This window comes from Osmerus eperlanus, chromosome 3, assembly GCF_963692335.1.
Source record: "Osmerus eperlanus chromosome 3, fOsmEpe2.1, whole genome shotgun sequence".
NCBI classification, from domain to species: Eukaryota; Metazoa; Chordata; class Actinopteri; order Osmeriformes; family Osmeridae; genus Osmerus; species Osmerus eperlanus.
In genome coordinates, this window is record NC_085020.1 from 10,097,009 (window position 1) to 10,119,058 (window position 22,050).

At 46.8% G+C, this 22,050-nt stretch overlaps 1 protein-coding gene across 3 annotated transcripts in view; it reads right to left on the reverse strand.

Moving 5' to 3' along the window:
* Positions 1-22,050, reverse strand: part of col4a2 (collagen, type IV, alpha 2) — a 51,769-nt gene that overhangs the window by 4,792 nt on the left and 24,927 nt on the right. For 2 of the 3 annotated variants that reach the window (XM_062457131.1, XM_062457130.1), the window contains exons 5-44: positions 14,498-14,632; positions 14,333-14,377; positions 14,085-14,201; positions 13,859-13,927; positions 13,542-13,577; positions 13,381-13,434; positions 13,221-13,256; positions 13,083-13,124; positions 12,904-12,975; positions 12,646-12,690; positions 11,940-11,987; positions 11,801-11,836; positions 11,563-11,607; positions 11,130-11,193; positions 10,855-10,965; positions 10,534-10,680; positions 10,142-10,365; positions 9,927-9,999; positions 9,651-9,757; positions 9,325-9,508; positions 8,876-8,917; positions 8,389-8,463; positions 8,170-8,268; positions 7,824-8,045; positions 7,540-7,701; positions 7,257-7,430; positions 6,869-7,012; positions 6,163-6,288; positions 5,840-6,021; positions 5,628-5,691; positions 5,468-5,542; positions 5,225-5,332; positions 4,954-5,061; positions 4,797-4,868; positions 4,106-4,231; positions 3,441-3,557; positions 3,189-3,350; positions 2,926-3,024; positions 2,689-2,835; positions 2,391-2,507 (exon numbers count right to left, since the gene is read on the reverse strand). In XM_062457131.1, the coding sequence (XP_062313115.1) occupies positions 2,391-2,507; positions 2,689-2,835; positions 2,926-3,024; positions 3,189-3,350; positions 3,441-3,557; positions 4,106-4,231; positions 4,797-4,868; positions 4,954-5,061; positions 5,225-5,332; positions 5,468-5,542; positions 5,628-5,691; positions 5,840-6,021; positions 6,163-6,288; positions 6,869-7,012; positions 7,257-7,430; positions 7,540-7,701; positions 7,824-8,045; positions 8,170-8,268; positions 8,389-8,463; positions 8,876-8,917; positions 9,325-9,508; positions 9,651-9,757; positions 9,927-9,999; positions 10,142-10,365; positions 10,534-10,680; positions 10,855-10,965; positions 11,130-11,193; positions 11,563-11,607; positions 11,801-11,836; positions 11,940-11,987; positions 12,646-12,690; positions 12,904-12,975; positions 13,083-13,124; positions 13,221-13,256; positions 13,381-13,434; positions 13,542-13,577; positions 13,859-13,927; positions 14,085-14,201; positions 14,333-14,377; positions 14,498-14,632 (4,111 nt within the window). The remainder of the gene's footprint in view (positions 1-2,390; positions 2,508-2,688; positions 2,836-2,925; positions 3,025-3,188; positions 3,351-3,440; positions 3,558-4,105; positions 4,232-4,796; positions 4,869-4,953; positions 5,062-5,224; positions 5,333-5,467; positions 5,543-5,627; positions 5,692-5,839; positions 6,022-6,162; positions 6,289-6,868; positions 7,013-7,256; positions 7,431-7,539; positions 7,702-7,823; positions 8,046-8,169; positions 8,269-8,388; positions 8,464-8,875; positions 8,918-9,324; positions 9,509-9,650; positions 9,758-9,926; positions 10,000-10,141; positions 10,366-10,533; positions 10,681-10,854; positions 10,966-11,129; positions 11,194-11,562; positions 11,608-11,800; positions 11,837-11,939; positions 11,988-12,645; positions 12,691-12,903; positions 12,976-13,082; positions 13,125-13,220; positions 13,257-13,380; positions 13,435-13,541; positions 13,578-13,858; positions 13,928-14,084; positions 14,202-14,332; positions 14,378-14,497; positions 14,633-22,050) is intronic. The other variant, XM_062457132.1, reaches the window with a different exon arrangement.

Consider the following 22,050-nt stretch of genomic DNA (forward strand, 5'->3'; position numbering starts at 1 on the left):
CAAGAATATTATCGTTTTAACAGCTGAAATTATAGTTGGGATAGTAATAGCAGTAGCAGATGTAGCCTACCATTGAGTGTGTTTACTCGGCTTTCTTAGTAGGATTCAATGTGTTGATGGAATGAAACATACAGCAGTAGGGCCAATACAGTACAGGAAGACACGGCGACACTTTGTTGCAGAAGGATGATGGTGCAAGTTTTGTCCGTGGAGCATACAACGATTAATAAAAAAGAATCATGTAGACGTGTTTATTGAGTAATCGCATAACTAATTACACATGTAAACGGAGTAATCGTATTATTGGCATAAACCGACAATTGCTAGTAATCGTGTTTCTCATGGTCAAGTAAACGTACTAGTGAGAGACTGAGTGGTGCGTGTCTGTCGTTACGGTGATGGTGCAGCTATGATTGCTAACGCGCTGAGGGCAGAGAATAAGAGAAATGTAGCTAGAATCCACACCTCAAACAAGATAACCTAGACGCAAAACTGTACGTCCAATCCAAAATATAAGGATATTTTCCGAGACCCAAGACTCTGCCGAAACCAGAGATATTCTTTATATGTCTGCAGTCAGAAATACGACTCTACCTGCAGTTTCAAAAACGTGTTCCTTTTGCTTTCCTGGTGCTTGTTTGTTTGGTTGCCACGGTGATGGCGCAGCTGTGATAGCTAACGAGCTAGGCAGAGAGAAAAACGAACATTTACCTAGCATCCACACCTCAAACAAGTTGACCTAGACGCAAAACTATACGTCCAATCCAAAATATAAAGATATTTTCCGAGACACAAGACTCTGCCGAAACCAGAGATGTCCTTTATATGTCTGTGCGGTCAGAAATACGACTCTATCGGCAGTTTCAAAATCTTGTTCCTTCTTGCTTTCTCTGACTGATTTTACTCACCTCTCCATTGAAGTTAGTGAGAGAATTTGAAAGGCTGCTCTCGCTTCAAGGCTCATAGCTGAAAATCTGTAAATGGGAGCTCTTTAGTAGTTACATTGGCTGAAAGAGGACAATTTTTCCTACATTTTAAGGTATAACTTGTTTCTGTAAGTTAAACTATATGAACGTTAGAGGAATTTGTTTGACAAATTAGTTGAATATCAGAAAAAGAGCAGCACTCTGCTTGCTGCTCATTCATAAAAATCAAGAAGGAGCAAACATTTTAATGTATTTCAAACTGTCATAATTCAAAATTGGCTGAACATTTGAAAAAGATGAATCATTTGGGAATAGCTGAATGTCTTGTGAACATTTTAAAGGTTGAATGGTGTCTCTAGCTGAAAGTAAGCTGAAGTAGTTACGTTTGAAAGAGGAGGAAGCTTTTTAATGATTTGAAAGGATTTACCATTACTTTTAATGGGAGAATAATTTGCACAAAAACCTTAATGTCTTAAAAAGTATAAAAGTGAGAAATACCAAAAGTCATAGCCATCATCTCCTGAAGGAGCTGAACGTTTTGATACAAAAGTTGTAGGAATCGGTTAAAGTATGCAGAACGAGTTAAAGGCCAAAAAACGGCGGAAGAACTGAGAAGTTGAAAAGCAATAGTGAGAATGCTTAACAGCATTCTCACAATAAATATATATGTGAGAGAACAAAGGTTGTGCTCTCGCCGAAGGCTTGAGCACACCCAATAATATACTGCACTATCAGTAACATTGCACTACTGTACTTCACTGTACTTCGCGATCAGGCTCCTGAATGGACATTGACATTGATCCACTTCTTACTAGTTACCTACACACTGTCACTTTCAGCTACTAGTTGCACTATCAGTAATATTGCACTATTGTACTTCACTGTACTTCACTTAGTTTAGAATAGGTTTATAGGGTTAGCAATAGGTTTTTATGTGTATTTAGGGTTTAGTATATTGTATTTTTTATATTTATCTGTATATTTAGGAGGTTTACTTATTTAAGCTTAGCATAGATGTAATTTATGTTCTGTGTACTTATATGTTATGTTATGCCAGGTGCTTGCGTTGTCTTGTCTTAAGAATTTCAGTGCCCAGTCTGACCTTGTGTTGTTCTATGCATCTGACAATACAAGACTTGAACTTGAGATTATTTACGTTATGTCAATCTATTATAGTTTAGTTCATGAGTTGAGATTTAATTTGTCTCAGTGTGAACAGTTTTGGATAGACCCATTTGCTTCACTGGAAGGGTGAGACGAATCACTTGCACCACCATGACACAACAGTACTAAGACACACCCACATGTCATCCTCAGATCTACTCTGAATCCTCATCTAAATAACTGTGACCCAAACCCTAGGCTAGACACAAGCTCCCTGCCCTCCTCTCCCAAAATCTTAATCCGGCCCTAATCCCCCTTATCCCGGTATGCCCTGCAGCGCAGGCACCAGTCGGAACCTACCTTCCTGGCCCTGCAGACCAGGGCGTCCCGGCGGACCAAACTCTCCACGGAACCCCGGGATACCTGGTCGACCCCCCACTCCTGGCATGCCCCTTTGCCCCTGGGAACCTATGAGCCCTGGAGAGAGACATAAAGAGAGAGAGAGACACACAGAGAGGTTATGGTAAGGAATGAGGCTGATCTGTAAGGATATGGGATGAAATAACAACACATCTGTGGGTGGGAATACCTGGTTTACCGGGTTACATGCATTACACATTAACTAATAGACCTATGAGGCATCACCAGGTGAACTTACCTGGATTTCCAGGAGGTCCCTTTGGCCCTGATTCCCCATGTGACCCCTCTGGCCCCCGGATGCCTACTGGCCCTGGGGGGCCCCTCTCTCCTTGCTCTCTAGGGGGCAGTGGGGCGGGGCCCTGGTTACCTTGGGCACCAGGGAAACCTGCAGAGCCAGAACAGAACAGTTTTAGTAGTCAGTTATACATAGGTTTAGAATATTGTGTTTTTCTTCATTGTAAGTGACATCATTTACCAGTGGGTCCAGTGTTTCCTTTTGGGCCGCTTGGCCCTGTGTTGCCCTTGGTACCTGACCTACCAGGAAGTCCCATCATTCCTTGCTCTCCTTTGACTCCTGCAGGACAAGAGGATGTCATTGATTAGATTAGTCATTTACAATCTTGATTTGAGTTACTGTACAAGAGATACATTTCAACTGGAAAACACCCAAGACGTTGAATAACGATCCAGATAAACAGATGACGATAAACTGCGTGTAGACATATTTTCTCATCCCACCTTTCTTCCCAGAAACTCCACTCTGCCCTCTGTATCCATGCGGTCCTTGGTCTCCTTTGTTGCCTCTATGACCAGGGAACCCTGGGAATCCACTCTGACCAAGAACACCTTTCTCTCCCAGTGGGGAGGCCTGGCCCTGAACACCCCTCGGGCCCGGAAAACCTTATAGATAGGAAGAGTTCAGTTCCTGAGGGCTGGCAACACTACTAAGAATCTGCGCTTCCTAAGCCTTCTTCAGGGTTACACTGTCACCTGGAAAGCCCTGTCGGCCAGGGAAACCAGGGTCTCCAGAGGGTCCGAGTCTGCCTGGGGTCCCCTCTGGACCTTGGGGCCCACTGAAACCAGGGGGGCCAGGCTGGCCCTCGTCACCTGAAAAGTGGGCGGGGACAAGGACAGGTTATTCAAGATACCTGACACAGATCATCTTCTTAACAAGGCAGTAAACGTATCAGGGAAGACATTTTGAGATGTTGTTGTAAACCTGTAGTTGAGGAATTGAGATGTTCTTATTGCACTGTACTGTTGTACAATTTTTTTGGTTTATCATACATTAATCAGCTAGCTACTGCAATTGAGTTGTTATTGTTGCACTGTAAATATTGCTCTGTAGTATTATTGTAGTATTGTAGTACACTGTAGTATTAGTCTTGTTCACCACACCTGTTAGCGGAGGTGTGGTTACTTTGCGATGTTAGTAGTGAACACAGACTGTTCCTTGATTCTGACCACCAAAATATTCTAGAACTATACACTTCTGATCCTTTATCTTATGCTGTATTTTCTATATTTATATGTTGCTTTGGATAAAAAAAGTATTCCAGACAATTCACACATTTACATCCTGGTTCTGTACTAGGATGAACTGATGTCTGGATCTCTGGGCTACGAAGGTCACAGATGGAGGAGTGAAGACTAACCTGGTGGTCCTTGGGCACCTTTCAGACCTACAGTGCCAGGCACACCCACTTCTGTGTTGGGATCTCCTGTCTCTCCTCTCTCCCCACTGGGCCCAGTGTTGCCAGCTGGTCCGTACGTATCCAGACCTAGCAGAGGACAACAAACTCACTGGTGACGGAGAAGCACTGCCTCTTATGTTTCTTAATACTTGTCTCCTCTCTTGTTTGACTTCATTTGTGGACGCCATCAAAGCAGAGAATCACTGGCTAGGGAGTCTGCAGAGCAATAACTGTCATCACACCCAGTACGTCTGAGGGTATTTGTTAGGTTGAGCTATAGTTACATACACTTCTCACCTGTGCAGAGAAACTTGATAGAAAAGTCCATCAAAAGAAATGTATGTCTAAGTATCGGCTGAATTAACACACACACAGGTTTTTGGTTCGATTCCCGGCCGTGCAAAATTACATTGTGACCTTGGGCAAGGCACTTCACCCTACTTGCCTCGGGGAGAATGTCCCTGTACTTACTGTAAGTCGCTCTGGATAACAGCGTCTGCTAAAATGACTAAATGTAAATGTAAATCTATAAACAATGTAAATGAACGCTGTTGTTTCTCTGTACATGCAGCATACTGGGTAAAGTATGTGCATAAAGTATACTAGTATTGTCTGGGTTGTTTCCATGAACACTAGAAGTGTGGAGTTCTACCTGCGATGCCAGGAATGCCCTTCTGGCCCTTCAGACCGTCCAATCCAAATATCCCTTTGAGACCAGGGAAACCTGCAGACCACAGAGTGCAGTCAGACATACACACACCAGACAGTACTGTACAGGGGGTGCATTTGACCGTGTTAGTGCGTGTTACCTCTCTGTCCGGTGAAGCCAGGTGCTCCATGTGTCCCAGGATCTCCGGGAACACCTGGCCAGCCTTTCTGACCTTGGTTACCAGGGGAACCAAGCTGCCCATCAGAGCCTGGAAACAACAACAAGAGTTGGATTCCAGCAACAGTCAATTAAGTTATACAAAAAATGCTCAGGTTAGAACTAAAGGTAATTTCAACTGTCAGCCTTCCTGGGTGTTATCATGAAAGAAAATCCTGGTGAGTGAATGGAGTGGAAGTCTGATGAGGTCATACCAGGCAGTCCTCCTTCACCAGGCTCCCCCGGGCCCCCCCTCTTGCCCTCAATGCCATGGAAACCAGAGCTTCCCCTGTCACCTGTCTGTCCACCAAAACCCTTCTGGCCTACAGGGGGAGACAGAGAGCGTCAACTAAATGCTTTTTAAATGTACGCCAACCTCAGTGATTTCCTGTGAAAAGAAGACTACTAAATTTTTCAGGATGGGCCTTTGTCTCTCCTGCATGGTGAAGTAAACGTACCTTTTGACCCCTTGAAACCGAGCTCTCCTCTCAGTCCTGTGGATCCAGGAAGATCTATACGAAGGCCCTCCTCACCTGGAAAAGATGATTTAGATAACGAACATCAACAAACAGTCCTGACTGTTTGTGTGTTTTGTGTGTTTTGAGAAAGGTTTTGTACCTTTGACACCCTTTACACCTGAATCTCCTGTGTGTCCATAGGAACCAGTGTGTCCTTTATCTCCCTGAGAACAAACATAACAAGGCAGGTGAGTTGGTTTGTGTAGAACAGATTAGCTGGTTAACTGCTTCACAAGCTAGCTTGTCAACAGGTCCTGTGACATATTCAAAGCCAACCAGGTAGTTTAACCCATTACCCATGCATCATCTTACCCTGTGGCCAGGCATGCCCTGGAAGCCTGAAATTCCTGGGGGTCCGGGTGTTCCGGGCAATCCCTTGGGACCAGGAAGTCCCTGTGCCCCCAGGTCACCCTGGTGACCCTTTACATCGCTGGGATCTCCAGGGAGACCGTAGTAGCCTTCGCGCCCTGGAACTCCGGGAAAACCTTTTGGACCTACGAAGGAGAGGAAGACAGGAGAGGAAGATGAGTGTGGGGAGAGGGGAAAGAAGGCATATGAAATATGGAAGATGAGGAGGTGGTGAAACAGAGAGAGAAGTGTGTGTTTGTGTGTGCGTGCATTTGCACGAGACCGACCTCTGGATCCAGTGAAGCCTGGATCTCCAACTTTTCCAAAGTCGCCCTTGGCTCCCTTCATATCTTTAATGATTTGACGAGGAATTTCAGGCTTTTCGCCTGCCGGCCCATCGAGACCTCGCTCACCTTGTAGATGCACAGGATAGGGGAACAGTCATTCATACAGTATGTACGAGGAACAGAAAGACGTGTAGGACTCTTCCTTTCCACCGTCTATGAACTCATTATCGATCTCACATGATTGGAAAATACTAGTGCTGTCAAACGATTAAAATATTTAATTGCGATTAATCGCATTAATGTCATAGTTAACTCACGATTAATCGCAATTAATCGCACATTTTTATCTAGTCTAAATGTCCCTTGATTTCTTTTTGTCCCATTATTTTTTCTCATTTTAATGCTCTTATCAACATGGAAAAGTGGATTGGATTGCTTAGTTCGTGCAAATGTTTGCAAATGACGTTTTTCTAACGTCAGTAGTCGTTGCAACAGCATGTGAAAAAAACAACAAAGTTTGCTAGGCCAAAAATAACGTTAATCTCGCGATAAAAAAATTAACGCCGTTAAAATGGGTTGGCGTTAACACCGTTAATAACGCGTTTAACTGACAGCACTAGAAAATACATAACCCTAAGCATTATCCATGATGTCAGGCAGGAGGGATCTGACAGTATTGAAACAGGGCTGTGAAGGTCTGACTGACCTTTGGTTCCAGAATGGCCTTCGGTGCCCTTGTAGCCTGTCTGCCCAGGTACACCTGGCTCTCCCTTATGCCCAGAGAAACCTTTCTGCCCCGGGTTGCCTGGCATGCCTCCAAACCCAGGCATGCCACTGGACCCCTTGATACCTGGAACAGAAGATGACACCACCAGTGTCATTCACTGCCTTGCACTGCCGCTTCGCAGCAAGAAGGTGCTCCACCGCTCCCTACATGTGTGTGTTCTATTCCTCTTAGTCTTCATTCCAAGTCCAAATCCACAGGCCCGATCCCAAATCCAATAAACTGCTTTTTCTGTAAGTGATCTGTGTTGTTATTTTCAGAGAATATTGTCGTATGTTACCTTGCCTCCAGTATAAGGGCCAGAACCTACCCTTGTATCCTGGCAGACCTGGATTCCCAGAGTGGCCTGGATTTCCTGGGTCCCCCTGGCGCCCATCCTGGCCCTTGGTCCCCTCTCCTCCGAAACCCCCTGGGGTCCCTTTCTGTCCTCTTGAAAGTCCCGGGCTTCCAGGATCCCCTTGAGTACCCCTCTCACCCGTCACACCTGTGAACAAAAACAGACAGACGTCCACATACATACATTGGGTGTTAGTTGTATGGCTTAGAACAACTTAAGACCGTGTGGCAGTATATATTTGTGTTCTTGTTTTCACCTGGTTGTCCAGAGACTCCAGAGGGCCCGGGGAGGCCTGGTTGTCCTGGAAAACCAGGAAATCCATATGTCCCAGCAGGGCCCGGTCTGCCCTCCTCCCCCTGCAGGCCTGGAGGACCTATCTGTCCCTTAAAGCCAATCATGCCCGGCATGCCACCCATCCCTTTAAGGAAGAGAGAAGGAAAGGGGGGGGTTAACTGTACTTTACTCAGCACTATAATATACATATATAGTACATCTGCGTAGCTGAGGACATCTGTGGCATGTTTCCATGATGTTGCTGACCTGAGAACCCCTCAGTGCCAGGGTCTCCTGGGAAGCCTATGAGCCCCTGCTGGCCGGGCAGGCCTGGCTCTCCAGGGGATCCAGTGGAAGCCCCAAAGATCTCCCCGTGAGAACCCTTCTCCCCGGGATCCCCATCCCGACCTGTACGGCCTGACACCCCCGGAGATCCCACCGCGCCCTTTGACCCGGGCTGGCCCAGGTCCCCACGGGGGCCAACAAAACCTGAGGGTCCAAACCAAAAGGAGAATGGTCAAAAATGTCAAATCTGGACTAAGCTGGCCAGTGGAATGTTCAAAAACACATGCAGTTGTATTGTTCTATTTCCTGAATGTTCCATCGGCTATACCTTGTCTTCCTGGTTGCCCTCCTCTGCCTTGCTCTCCTGCCTCACCCTTGGATCCATCCTGCCCAAAAGCCCCCCCTGAGCCCTTCTGTCCTGGAGGGCCTGTGTTAGGAGGAATGCAGTTGAATACAGATGCTTCCTTTTTTAATTTACCAATATGATTATTAGTAAGTTATTCATATTTCTTTTTTCAGGAAATGTTCCTGCTCTTGCTCATATTACCTGTGATACCTTCCAACCCAATTGGTCCCGGCTGTCCAGGTGGTCCGGGGGGACCCGGGACAGCGTCACAGTCGCCTGAGTAAAAAAAGAAGAAGAAGAAAGCAACATGAAATGCAATGAACAGACAGTGCAAGCTATTTCTATGGTTCCCAGTCGTTCCGACTGTCACGGCAGCAGTCGTGGGAGGGTTGCTTGACGGCCGTCTCAATGAAGCTCTACTCCACATCACATTCTGCTCTGTGGAACACTGTGTCAGTGGGAGTGCCCGCTTGGTTGTGGGAAGTTCTGTTGCCTTGCGTGTGTGGTAGCGTGTACAGCAAAGCAATAACATTAACCAATACAGATCAAACCACAAGTAACCTAACAAACAGGACAGGAGGGAGACTCACAGAGTACATATCATGCACTAGACTCAAACACTGTGAACGTTTAGGACAAAGACTCGCTGAGGGGTTCTGAAATAATGAATGGCTGTTCTTCCAGCTACCTGTTGCATCCTGTCCTCCACCTCCTCTGGGTATACAGCTTCCTTTCAATGTCAAATAAGAGAAGGAAGGAGGGAGAGCGGGAGGGAGGGAGGGAGGGAGGGAGAGGAAAGGGAGAGCGAGAGAGAGAGGCATTCAAGACAGGTTAGGAAAAGCAGAAGCATTAACTCAAACAAGCTCCCATCTTGGCTGGTTTGGTGGATGCAGAGAAGACATCAGGGTCATCATGGAGAGAGACAAACAAAGACAGACAGACAGACATAGAGAGAGAGAGGGCAAAAAATATAGAGAGACAGAGAGAGAGCCAGGGAGAGAGCTAGAGACAGAGCTTACGCGTTTGGTCAATGTTCCTGCTGTTTACAAAACGATGAAAACATGTCAAAGGAAGACAGAGGAAGAGAGAAAGAATAAGAACGAGAGCGTGAGTGAGGAAGGTGTGACTGACACACACCTGGGATCCCAGGAAGTCCAGGAACACCGTTATAACCCGGTTCTCCAGCATCGCCTGGGAACCCTGCGATGCCTTTAGAGGACCCCAAAACCCTTCCAGGTTCTCCAGCCTGCCCTGGCAGACCAGGCGGACCCGGCTGGCCTTGGAAGCCTTTCGCTCCCAGCTCTCCAACTGGACCGTCGCCCTAGGACACAGAACACACACACTCAAGCCTAGATCCCATTTGCCCAGAGTGCGGATGTGTGTTTATGTGTATACGTACAGTATGTGTACGAGAGTGTATATGTGTGTGTGTACCTATGGAAATGTGTTCTGAAACTACTCACCGGAGTACCACGAACCCCGGGGAGGCCAGGACTTCCACTCCGCCCCGGAACCCCCTGGAACCCTGTCTGGCCAGCGGGGCCTGGATCTCCAGGGTCACCAGCATAACCTGGATGAGGGCGACACAGATTCTGCTGAGGTCCAGGCCTATAATCTGCATGGTGGCTCACATCTCCAATGTTTGTGGAAACCATTTAAGAACTTTCAATCGTTTAAACGAGCAGGTGATGTCATTCTATCATGATGCATGGTCAGTGAGAGGGGGCATGGAGGTGTACCTTTTAGTTTGGCCTCTGTAGCTGGGCCCTTTTTGCCCTTTGTCCCTGGCAATCCAAACATCCCTGGGAACCCCTGTAGAAGAGAAAGAGAGCGAGAGATAGAGAGAGAGACAGAGGAGGACAGTGGGGACAGTTTGAGATGTGGAGTGGTGGAGAATTAGCGATTGTCCAGGTTTTGGGAGATGATGAGAAAAGGTGGCAGCCGTTGATCTTACAGGAAGTCCTGATCCACCTCGGGGTCCAGGTTCCCCTGAGTCTCCCTGCTGACCAAACTCGCCCCTCATCCCGGGGTCGCCACGGTTACCAGCAGGGCCCGGCCGGCCCGGGGGAGAGCTGACAATACTGCACTCACACTGGCCATGGTCACCTTTATGTCCTTTAACACCGGCAAAACCTGGACGCCCTCTTCCCCCTGGGGGTCCTCTGAAGTGCTCTTCCCCTGAAGACACACGGGTACACGGTACAGTATTTCCGGTCAAGGCCTCGAAACAAACTGCATTTTTGACTCATCCAAATAAACATCACTTGAGGTGATCGCTTGATCAGATTCTTATGTTCAATGTTGGTCCAAAGCCCTCGTGTTCTGGTCCGGTTCGATCCTACTCACATGACCCCTTGGGTCCCTGAGGCCCTCTGAACCCAGGCAAGCCATCGAAGCCTGGAGGTCCCGGTTTGGAGGCTGGGATTCCTGACTCTCCATCTGGGCCTCCCTCTCCTTGAAAGCCCTTGGGTCCAAACGCACCAAACAGACTCACTACAGGGGGAGAGGGGGAGAGGAAAAATGGGCAGGATTGAGAGCCGTTTCGAAGGAGAAAGAAGAGAGAAGAGGACTGCAAAGTGTGGATGTGAGAAAAAATACAGCACGATAGCCGTAGACTGCAGCTCCTTTCTTCATGCTCATCAGTAACACGGTTGTCTGGTTACTGACCTTGCTGTTGACCACTGGCTGGCCGTCCCGGTCGACCAGGCACGCCCTTTTCCCCAATCTGCCCCGTCTCCCCCTGTGGACCCAGCTCCCCAGCGGGGCCTGCGGGACCAGCTACACACCAACAACATCCCCACAGAAAGACCATTAATCAACCTCAAAATGTAAACCTGCTGTTAGGCTTCGTGAAACCAGCTAACAAGAAGATATCCTGGGTAAGTTGAACTTGCTTTGTTGTACAGGGTGTGATTACAGGATTGTTTCAGTAGTTACAGTACCTTGCCAACTACCCCAGTTGAAATATCCACTTGAGATCACTGGTCCGGGATCGCCCGTGGCACCCTGAGGAAACACACACACAAACACACACACGCACACACAGACACACACAGACACACACACAAGGACACACAGAGTGTAGTTAGAGAGAGGAACTTCAGGCTTGAGGCTGTGTGGTCAGAGCCTCTGTTCTGTTAATTGCTCTACTCCTGTTTTTTACTGTGGCCAGCAAAGTCCTTTACTCAAAAATGGTGTCAAGATATGTGTGGGTAGACTTTGCATGTGTGTCCCTGTCTGTTTGATTGTATTTACAGTCATGGCATCAGCCGTTAGAGAGTTACTGTATGAGATCTTGAATCAGAGCCTTTATTTATCAGCTCTGCTCCGATGTGTTACCTGTTAGTAAGGGTGAGTTGAGCTAGTAGGACTTACCTTCTGACCATGTATCCCATGATAACCTGGTTCACCTGAGTCACCCTGGTGGAGAAAGAAATAATCAATTAGAGAGAGAGAGAGAGAGAGAGAGAGAGAGAGAGAGAGAGAGAGAGAGAGAGAGAGAGAGAGAGAGAGAGAGAGAGAGAGAGAGAGAGAGAGGGAGACTAACAGAGAGAGAGTTGAAAAGAGATTGTCACCAAACAAGACTCCCAAAAACATCCAATCACACACATACCCTGGGCCCGGGCTGTCCATTTTGACCGGGGAAACCCTAAAACAAGATACACACAGTTAGATTACACACATACACATCTCTCAGTAAGGCTCAGACACTCATGGAAGATACATGTCTGTGAGGAAGTGAGTGAGCTAACCCGTTGTCCAGGGAACCCCATGACACCCACTTCTCCTTGGTTGTCAGCCTGAGAGAGAACAGGATCATCCAATCATTCTCAGTATTTGCGTGTCAGACATTCAGAACTGTGTATATTACCTTGGGAGGAATCAACCATGTATGTGACTATGGGAGGAATCAGATCTGTGTATTTGACTCTAGGATTCCAAACATTTTAAGGGTGTGTTCACACTTGTCAGGTTTGGTTCGATTAAAACGAACTCTGGTGCGGTTGCTGTGTTAGTGCGAACACTAGTGTGAACGCTTCCATCCGGACCTTGGTGCACACCAAACCACCGGGCCGAGACCGCCTGAATAGTGGGTCTCCATCCGCCTCCAAATGAACTTTGGTGCGGTTCAATTGATATATAAACGCAACATGGACCAAAGATGTCTAAACGCCTGAGCTGTCCAATCAGGTTGGGACCTTATCCTTATATGCCTTTTGTTTAGGTTCTGTGTAAGTGTAAACATGCCAGTGTGAACTCTAAGCGAACCAGGACTAAATGTATCATTTTATTTTTTGTTCCAGACCAAGAGAACCAAGACAATAAAACAACAAGTGTGAACACACCCTAAAACAGTCTTTTCTGGTGTGACTCAGAACTGTGCATATGGCACTGAAGGAATCTGATATTTTTGGTTGGAATAAGGATTTCGCATACATGGAACGTAGGGACTCTTACCTGATCACCACTTTCACCTTTCAGTCCCTTCTCACCCTTTCTTCCCTGGAAGAACATGACAAGCACGTCGTTACACATCAAATGGACCCGAACATGGAAGGTTGAAGCATATCTCTTTTTGACCTGAACGGGGCCTTATGGTTGTTCGACATTGCACATGTAAACACATTTGAACTTCAGAGATGTGATGAGACTAGATGGGTGTCACTTCCTCCCTTCTGGTCAGAGAGGAGGACTGTGTGGAGTACAGATACTGACGCGGTTCTCGTCGGTGGGCTGGACCAGTTCGTGGGTGGAGTTGCCTGGAGGTCCGTGATCCCCGATGTTCCCCTGTGGCCAGAGAGGGAAGTGCAGTCAGAGGAAAGCCACCCATTCAGTAGCCGGAGGCCACCGCCGTCACACCACCTGACGCCTCAGAGATAATCACAGCTACTCACTGACTCTCCCTTCACTCCTTTCAGCACTGTGGTCATAGGGCCCTAGAACACAAAACACACACACACACACACAGCAGGTTAACATTGTGCAACAAGTCATGTTTTTTTCCAGTGGTGGTAGGTGAGAGAGGCTGTTACCTTGACTCCTTTGGGGCCTTGGACACCTAGGGGGCCCTGGGGGCAGGCGGGGGGGGGAGGTGGGGGGGGATGGGGGTGCAAAGAAAGAACATTCAGTATCACATATAGGTTACATGAGCGGCACATGCACACACACACACACACACACACACACACTAACCCGTGGTCCTATAAAGCCCTTGGAGCCGGGAAAGCCGGGAATACCCAGAGGACCCTAAAAACCAAGGAGGGACAGAGTGACGGTGAGAAGAATGGGGTGGACAGGAGGAGTAAAGCAACATCAACACTGGAGCAGACTAAAACCGAGCACTTCCCACTTACAATCAAGCCAGGAAAACCTGGTTGTCCTGGGTCTCCCTGTAGAGAAGAAGAGAGGAAATAAGAGCAATGAGGGGGATCCGCTGAACTCTTTGTATACAGACCGCCTGTGCAGTGATTCAAAATAAGGCACTAAAACTTACAAATGAAACCTGTTCAGATTAACATCTGAAAAACAGGCTGGCATAAACTCTCCCCGCCTACTCCATAGGATGGTTACAAACAGAACACAGGCGAGTACAGAAATCCCTTGAACTGAGTGAGATGTTTCTTTATCTTTCTTCTTATGTCCTCAAGTCACTTTGCCCTCCCCTCCTCACCCTGAAACGCTCCATAGCGTCCCTCCGATTTGGGGGGTCTCCCTTCTCTCCCTTTCTCCCCAGCTGGCCCTGTGAGGAGGGAGAGAGAGAGAGAAAGAGAGTGAGATAGAGTGAGATAGAGAGAGAGACAGAGAGAGAGAGGTAGGGGCACATGAAAGGCGATTCATCAGTTCAGAGTGATTTCGGGGTGTTATCGTCTTGAGTCTGTCTTCAACGTCACACGTACGTTATATCCCGGTGGTCCGTCGTAGCCTGGTTGCCCCAGCGTTCCAGAGTCTCCACGCGTTCCGTTGCAGCCGTCGGCACCAGGCCTCCCTCTCGGCCCTGCCTGCCCCGGGTGACCCTGCCAGGAAATGGTGCCACAGCGACAACACACACATCAGACAGGTACATCATACATGTCCGAGTTCAACCGTATTGGATCTATGACGATCCAGTGTTGGGGTAGGAGCTAAGAAAGTTACTCCAACTCACAGGAATGCCATCATTACCGGAAAACCCTGGAACCCCGGTCATGCCCTGGAGAGAGGAGAGGATCAATGCAGTGAGCTAAGAACATTTTCAATTACCACATAAATACAGTAATTATTCACGTACAACACAATACACGAGCTGTCAAGGTGAACATCTCTCTCTCACCACGGATCCTTTGGGCCCGAAGATGCCTCCTCGTCCGCGGTCTCCCCTTTCCCCCTTGGGCCCCTCGACGCCACCCTCCCCTACTCTACCTAGAGGCCCCTGGGACCCCTGGGGGCCGAGAGGGCCAGGCATGCCCTGGAGTACAGAACACAGAGATCCGGTAAACCAGAGAACTCAGGAAGGGGAAGTGGGGTAGGGGAATGAAAAGCATCACATTATTATAATAGTACATAGTAAATATGTAATATAACAGTAGTAAAAATAAATACAGAAGTTAGAGGAAAAGGGTGGGTGCAAGTAAGGCTAGGTGGGAGGCAGGGGACAGATACTCACCTGTGGATGTAGAGAAAGACGGCAAGAGTTAACCAGACAACCAGTAAAGCAGGTAGAGAAGAGCACCATAACAATGCAACTACATCCGGTTAATCAATATTACTACCTTTCAACCTTCTGTCTCTAATCTCCACCACCAGAGGGAGCCATTCATCCGATTCTTGCCATTGTGAACCCACGGTACGCCACCAGTTCAGCTCTCTGGCTCCACCCAGTGGCTGCCGACAGACTGACATGACAGATACAGCGAGAGCAGCTAGGCCACAGTACTTCAGACAGAGTACTAAAGTTAGACAGGGGGTTCAGACAAGTTCATAGATAAAGGAACGGTTGGCCAGACGGAGAACGACTGGCCAGACAGACACTCCGTCTAGGTTCATGTGCAGAAGCAAACTTAGGACCCAGCTCAAGGTGAAAAAAACCCATCAGGCTAGGAGTAGTTGTCAATCCACACTTAGACATGTCTGTTCTGCCATGGTCTCAAGTAGCTCTAATACAGGGGGGAGATAGAGGCTGACTAAATATAACAGGGAGATGGAGATAGACCAGTGTGTGGTGAGAGAGAACACAGAGAGATAGGGAGAGAGCCCGCATCGTCTAGGATGAAGCAGGCTGAGATTTCTCTCTCTCTCTCTCTCTCTCTCTCTCTCTCTCTCTCTCTCTCTCTCTCTCTCTCTCTCTCTCTCTCTCTCTCTCTCTCTCTCTCTCTCTCTCTCTCTCTCTCCCTCCCTCTCCTCGCCCTTTCCTCAAACGCGCACACACACAAACAAACCTGTGGAGCGGATTTGGTCTCTGCGAGGGGTTCCACTTGTATGTGTGTGTGAGAGAGGTCAAGGGAGTCAAGTGCAGCAGCCCTGAGGGCCACAGATCATGTGGCACACCATGGGAGGGCGTTAGCAATCACTGACTTCAAACACACACAGACACACAGGCACACAAGTCCATCCTTTCTTAAATGCAGCGCACACCTTTAGCCTCGGAATAGGAGAGAGAGACGGGGGTGAAGGGGGAACTGAGGGCGAGAGAAAACTCCACTGAAAGGGTTTGTGGGGTTCATGTAACATGAGAGGTCAAGCCTATCCTGGGAAGATAAGATGTGGGGGGAGGAGGTCTGAAACGCCTTGAGGACCCCTGTGGTTTAGGCCTGACCATGTTCCTGTGAGAACACACGGTCTTCCACCCCCTCCCCCGCCTCGACGCACACACATAGTGACGATGTTTGTCTGTCCCAGTAGAGGCTTTGAGAGACCCATGGTCATCAAGAGGAAATACTGTATTATGAACCCCAAGAGAACATACACACATTCCGGAACTCTACCCCCTGGATGGGAAGATGGAAACACGATGATAGATCATCTAAACCCAAACAAGAATACATTCCGGAAGAAAGAGGAGTAGAGAAAGAGGAGAGATGAGCAGGAGAGGAAAGGAGACAAGAGAGAGAGGGGGGGGGAGGACTTGACCCAACAACAATATAGAAGAGTTATGTACGTATCAAGCTGACCTTCTGATCTCCTTCTCCTCTCATCCTTCTCTACCCACTCCGCTCTTCTTTCCTCTCATTTCCCGTCTGCTTTAGCCTCCTCTGATCTAAATCTTCCTCCATCTCCTCACCATATCTCCTTTCATCCTGCTGGCCAACACTCCACCTGTCCCATCCTCTCTAACTCACACAACCTCTTTGTTGCAACCCTCCCTCTCTCTCTCTGTCTGTCTGTCTGTCTCCTTCATTTTCCTTCTCTCTCCTCTCCTTCCACCTGCAGACGGGCTGACCTAACAGGTCTCCTAACCCAGCTGGGATCTCAGCTCCAGCAACAGAGACTTATAAGGATGAAAGGAGAAGATGTGGAGAGGAGGAGGGGAGAATGTCTTTGAATGACACTCGGACAACCATAGAAAATTTGTTGGAAAGCGCAATCGAATGGTGTGTGCGTGAGAGAGTGTGTGTGAGAGATTGTCTGTGAGAGAGTGTGTGTAAAGGTTCTCACAGGTGGAAAGGTGCCTGCTGTGCTCAATTACAGATTATAGACGTCAGTAGAGAGGCCATGGACAAGAGAAATCAAGGAAGAGGGAAAGAAAGAGGGAAAGAAAGAGGGTGTGTGTCAGAAGGAGAGAGAGAGGGGAAGAGAGAGAGAGAGAGGTAGATGAAAAGGAACCTAGATCATTTGGATTATTATTTGGGTCCCATAAACCATTGAACCTACATAAACACAATCAGGAATCTAAATCTGAGGCGAACCGCAAACATCTGGAAGCCTTCTCCGATTATCGCAAGACATTGTTCCCTGTAATTGTGTGTGTGTACACACACGTGTGTGTGTGTGTGGGGGGGGGGGGGGTGTTTGGGGGGGGGGAGGGGGCAGAGAAGAAAGAGCTTGGCTTTCCGTCTCTTTGAAGGTATGTAACGGGTTAACAAACAACCCCATTCAGGGGAGCACGCAGACGACACGGTGAGACTAGCTGCCCTGCTTCTTTCGGTTCCTCCTCCTCTTTCTCCCGTCCGTTCATCCTGTGCCTCCTTGTCCTGAGTCCCGACCCACATGGTCTACTCTCACGGGAGATCGACATAACAAGACACGACGAGCCATCAATCAACAGACAGATCTAATCAGAAGGAGAGCCAGCGAATAGGGAGGAGAGGGGGGGATTGGCAAACGGAGAAGAGAGGACAGGGAGGAGAGTGAGATGAAAGGTCTGACGGAGGACGGATTAGAAATCCTGTTCAACCGCGTGTTCTCTGACATTGTATTATGGTATATAATCTGTTTCTTTGCATCTCTCCTCGACCTCCTTTTGCCTTCATTTCCATTTTCAGGCCTTAGCAGATTTGGGGATCTGGAGAGTGTATGTGCAGTGGATGTGTGTGGGCGTGTAAGAGGGAGAGAGAGTGAGAAAAATGTGCGTGTCGAATGTAACTGATCCTACTATGACTGATGGGGGGGATGCACACACACACATTGATACACACACCCACACAGGCATACACTGAGATCCTTCTTGTAAGCACATGTCATCTTGCGCTTTAGTTAGGAGGTGATGAAGAAAGTAATCCAGGCAAACACTGGAACATTTGGAACGCTAAGACAGAGTGAACGAGAGACATTGATGGATGGAGTGAATTCCTCGTCCAGACTTAATGAAAGTGATATTTAAGTGTAATGTGAGGAAGTCCACTTCACGACTCCATAATGACAAACAGTCACAGATGTGAGACACCTCACATAACTATGAGAGGCCGTATAGGCCTTAATTCATACTTGATCTCACATACATGCCATGACCTCACATATATACCATTATACTCTCACATATATACCATTATACTCTCACGTATATACCATTATACTCTCACATATATACCATTATACTCTCACATACACGCCATGACCTCACATATATACCATTATACTCTCACATATACACCATTATACTCTCACATATATACCATTATACTCTCACATATATACCATTATACTCTCACATATACACCATTATACTCTCACATATACACTATTATACTCTCACATATACACCATTATACTCTCACATATACACCATTATACTCTCACATATACACTATTATACTCTCACATATACACCATTATACTCTTGCACATAAACTGGCATACTCTCTTACACACACAAAAATACCGTCTTATATGCACCATCATACTAAAGTATGACAATATATGTAAGAGACAAATAGTATGTGTGAAACAGAATGTTACTATATGTAAGAGAATAACAGGATGTGTAAGAGAGAATACTTATCTATGTGAGAGAGAATACTTGTCTATGTGAGAGAGAATACTTGTCTATGTGAGGGAGAATACTTGTCTATGTGAGAGAGTATACTTGTCTATGTGAGAGAGAATACTTGTCTATATGAGAGAGAATACTTGTCTATGTGAGAGAGTTTGATTGAAACGGAAGGCAGTTTGATTGAAAAGGAAGTAGTACTGAATTCTCAGTTCCTGATTGGCTTACACATGAAGAAGAAGGATTTGGGGTAGATGTAGCTAACGCCCACCTTCCCTATCAAGACGAGACTGAGTGACATGGCAAGATGGCAGAGAGTGGGCGGCTTAATGAAGCCATTGGACTTATTAATAACATTTTGAATACTCCAAATGCTGCGGCGTTAATGTAGGGAGGTTCAGACCCGTTCCTGACCCGTTTTTACAGTTATTCCTGGAGACATTATGGAATTAAATTACATATTAACTATACTAAAATACTTGTGCACAATAATATTGGCTAAATGTCGACGTTTTTAAAGGTTTTTAATTTTATCTCGAAGCTTTTTGTGAAAATGAAGCTAGTTTCACGACAGCGACTTTGGATGTAGACTAGGCTACTTTAACATGTTAGCTGATTAGCCAGTATGAGTGAGATATGTATACAGTCACATTAACAAACCTCTTCTTTGTAAACTATTTCGTCTTAAATACGATGGGAACACATCACATTAACAATTCCAAAACGCACCACACGCCAAACACATTTTTTGTCAAGGCGTCTCAGCTCAGATTCCAAGTCGGATCCATGAAGCTATTTCGTTGCAGTGAATGGGTGCGGGCACTCATCAGGCATAGGGGCCTACACGTTCCCACACCCGTTCTTCACCCCTCCTCTCCCCCCCCACTCCTCTCCCCCTTCTAACTCCTCCCCTTCTCCGCCCTCTTTTCCCTGCATCTGCCCTTCACCTCCTTCTCACCTCTACTCTCTACTAGGCTACTTTAACATGTTAGCTGATTAGCCAGTATGAGTGAGATATGTATACAGTCACATTAACAAACCTCTTCTTTGTAAACTATTTCGTCTTAAATACGATGGGAACACATCACATTAACAATTCCAAAACACACCACACGCCAAACACATTTTTTGTCAAGGCGTCTCAGCTCAGATTCCGAGTCGGATCCATGAAGCTATTTCGTTGCAGTGAATGGGTGCGGGCACTCATCGGGCATAGGGGCCTACACTCAAATAGGATCTTAAAAGTCCCAACTGGAAAATGTTGTGAACAGATTTACATCAAATTCAGGTTGTGGCATTGAAGTTTAGGTTAGTAGCCAAGGGTGTAAAGACCACTCGGCTAATTAAAGACGTCAACGGTTAAAACCCCAGTGCCACGGGACGGTATTCACAAAGGCATTGGCTTTAATTTAAATGATAGTTTGTTTCATCAATTGAAAAACTGATCTAGGACTTTTGACTCAAGTAGTGGGGGTCGGTATAGCTTCCTAAACAACTATGGAATTCTACATTTGAGTTTTTTAGTGGATTTGCTTGAATCGTTGTCAGAAATGTTGGAATCAAAGATGACAGCCATCCACAGTGGCTATTTCTAACGCTAACGATGAAATGCGCCGGCTCTTCAGACCTGGATCAGGTGCATCACGGAGCGGCAGCAGCACTCTGTCAGGAGTTAGTCTTAACCGAAATACTCCGGAGTTTGATATTGGGATTGCGCCATCACTTGGCTGGCATTAAGACTAGCTCCTGACAGAGTGCTGCTGCCGCTCCTTGATGCACCTTATCCAGGTCTGAAGAGCCGGCGCATTTCATTGTCAAAGTTAACGTTAGAAACAGCCCCCGTGTATGGCTGTCGTCTTTGATACAACATTTCTGACAATGACGCCGCAGGATTTGGAGTATGCAAAATGTTATTAATGAATCCATCTTGTCATGTCACTCAGTCTCGTCTTGATAGGGAAGGTGGGCGTTAGCTACATCTACCCCAAATCCTTCTTCATGTGTAAGCCAATCAGGAACTGAGAATTCAGTACTACTTCCTTTTCAATCAAACTGCCTTCCGTTTCAATCAAACTCTCTCTCATAGACAAGTATTCTCTCTCACATAGACAAGTATTCTCTCTCACATAGACAAGTATTCTCTCTCACATAGACAAGTATTCTCTCTTACATAGACAAGTATTCTCTCTTACACATCCTGTTATTCTCGTACATATACTAACATTCTGTTTCACACATACTATTTGTCTCTTACATATATTGTCATACTTTAGTATGATGGTGCATATAAGAGGGTATTTGTGTGTGTGTAAGAGAGTATGCCAGTTTAAGTGCAAGAGTATAATGGTGTATATGTGAGAGTATAATGGTATATATGTGAGAGTATAATGGTATATATGTGAGAGTATAATGGTACATATGTGAGAGTATAATGGTATATATGTGAGAGTATAATGGTATATATGTGAGGTTATGGTGTTGTATGTGAGACCAATTAGTTTATGTGCAAGAGTATAATGGTATATATGTGAGAGTATAATGGTATATATGTGAGAGTATAATGGTATATATGTGAGAGTATGATGGTATATATGTGAGGTCATGGCGTGTATGTGAGACCAAGTATGAATTATGGCCTATACGGCCTCTCATGCATAACCACTGCCACACACACTTTGCAGGCACACACACACACACACAATCACACACAGACTTCATACAGTACATAATACATACAGAATGGAATCACATTGAGCAACTGTCTGTTTAAGGCCTGTTGATAACGTCAGCATACTTATCAGCATATGCTGGATATGTGGGTTTATGCTTACGTGGGTTTCGTTTGTATTAGTGCTGGCTCTGGCATTCTTCAAACCAGAGTGTATGTGTGTGTGTATGTCTGATCCCTCTCTCTGTCTCGTCGTGTTTACTGGCAACCGTTGTTTCCAAGAAGGAGGCAGAGCTCACTAGTACCTTTTAAAGCAAAAGACAGGCTGGCTGTATGTGTGTGTGTGTGCTGGGCCGGAGCCATGGCCAGGTTTAGATACTGAGGTAAGTGAAATGACACATTTCTGGGTGAAGTGCTGAGGCCCCGCCTCCTGGTTAGAGCAGGACCAGACACACCTCGCGGGCCTGAACTCAGCCTGAGCTCAGCCTGAACTCAGCCCTCTCAGGACAGAAACCTGCATCTCTTAGCAAGTGTGTGTGTGTGCGCGCGGGTGCCCTAGATTAAAGCAGGGGACAGCTCTATCAACCCATGTCTAATAGGAATCTGTTCTGGGACTGGACGTCTCTTCAGGGACAGACGGTTCTGGAACGATCCACACAGCGCGCCATGGAAAAACACAAACCACAACCCTGACCCCTGACCTCTGAGGCAAAACGACCAAACAACCAATGTCTGTCTGTTTGATGTCTGTCCTGCTCCAGTCTGCCTCTCTGATGTCTGTCCTGCTCCAGTC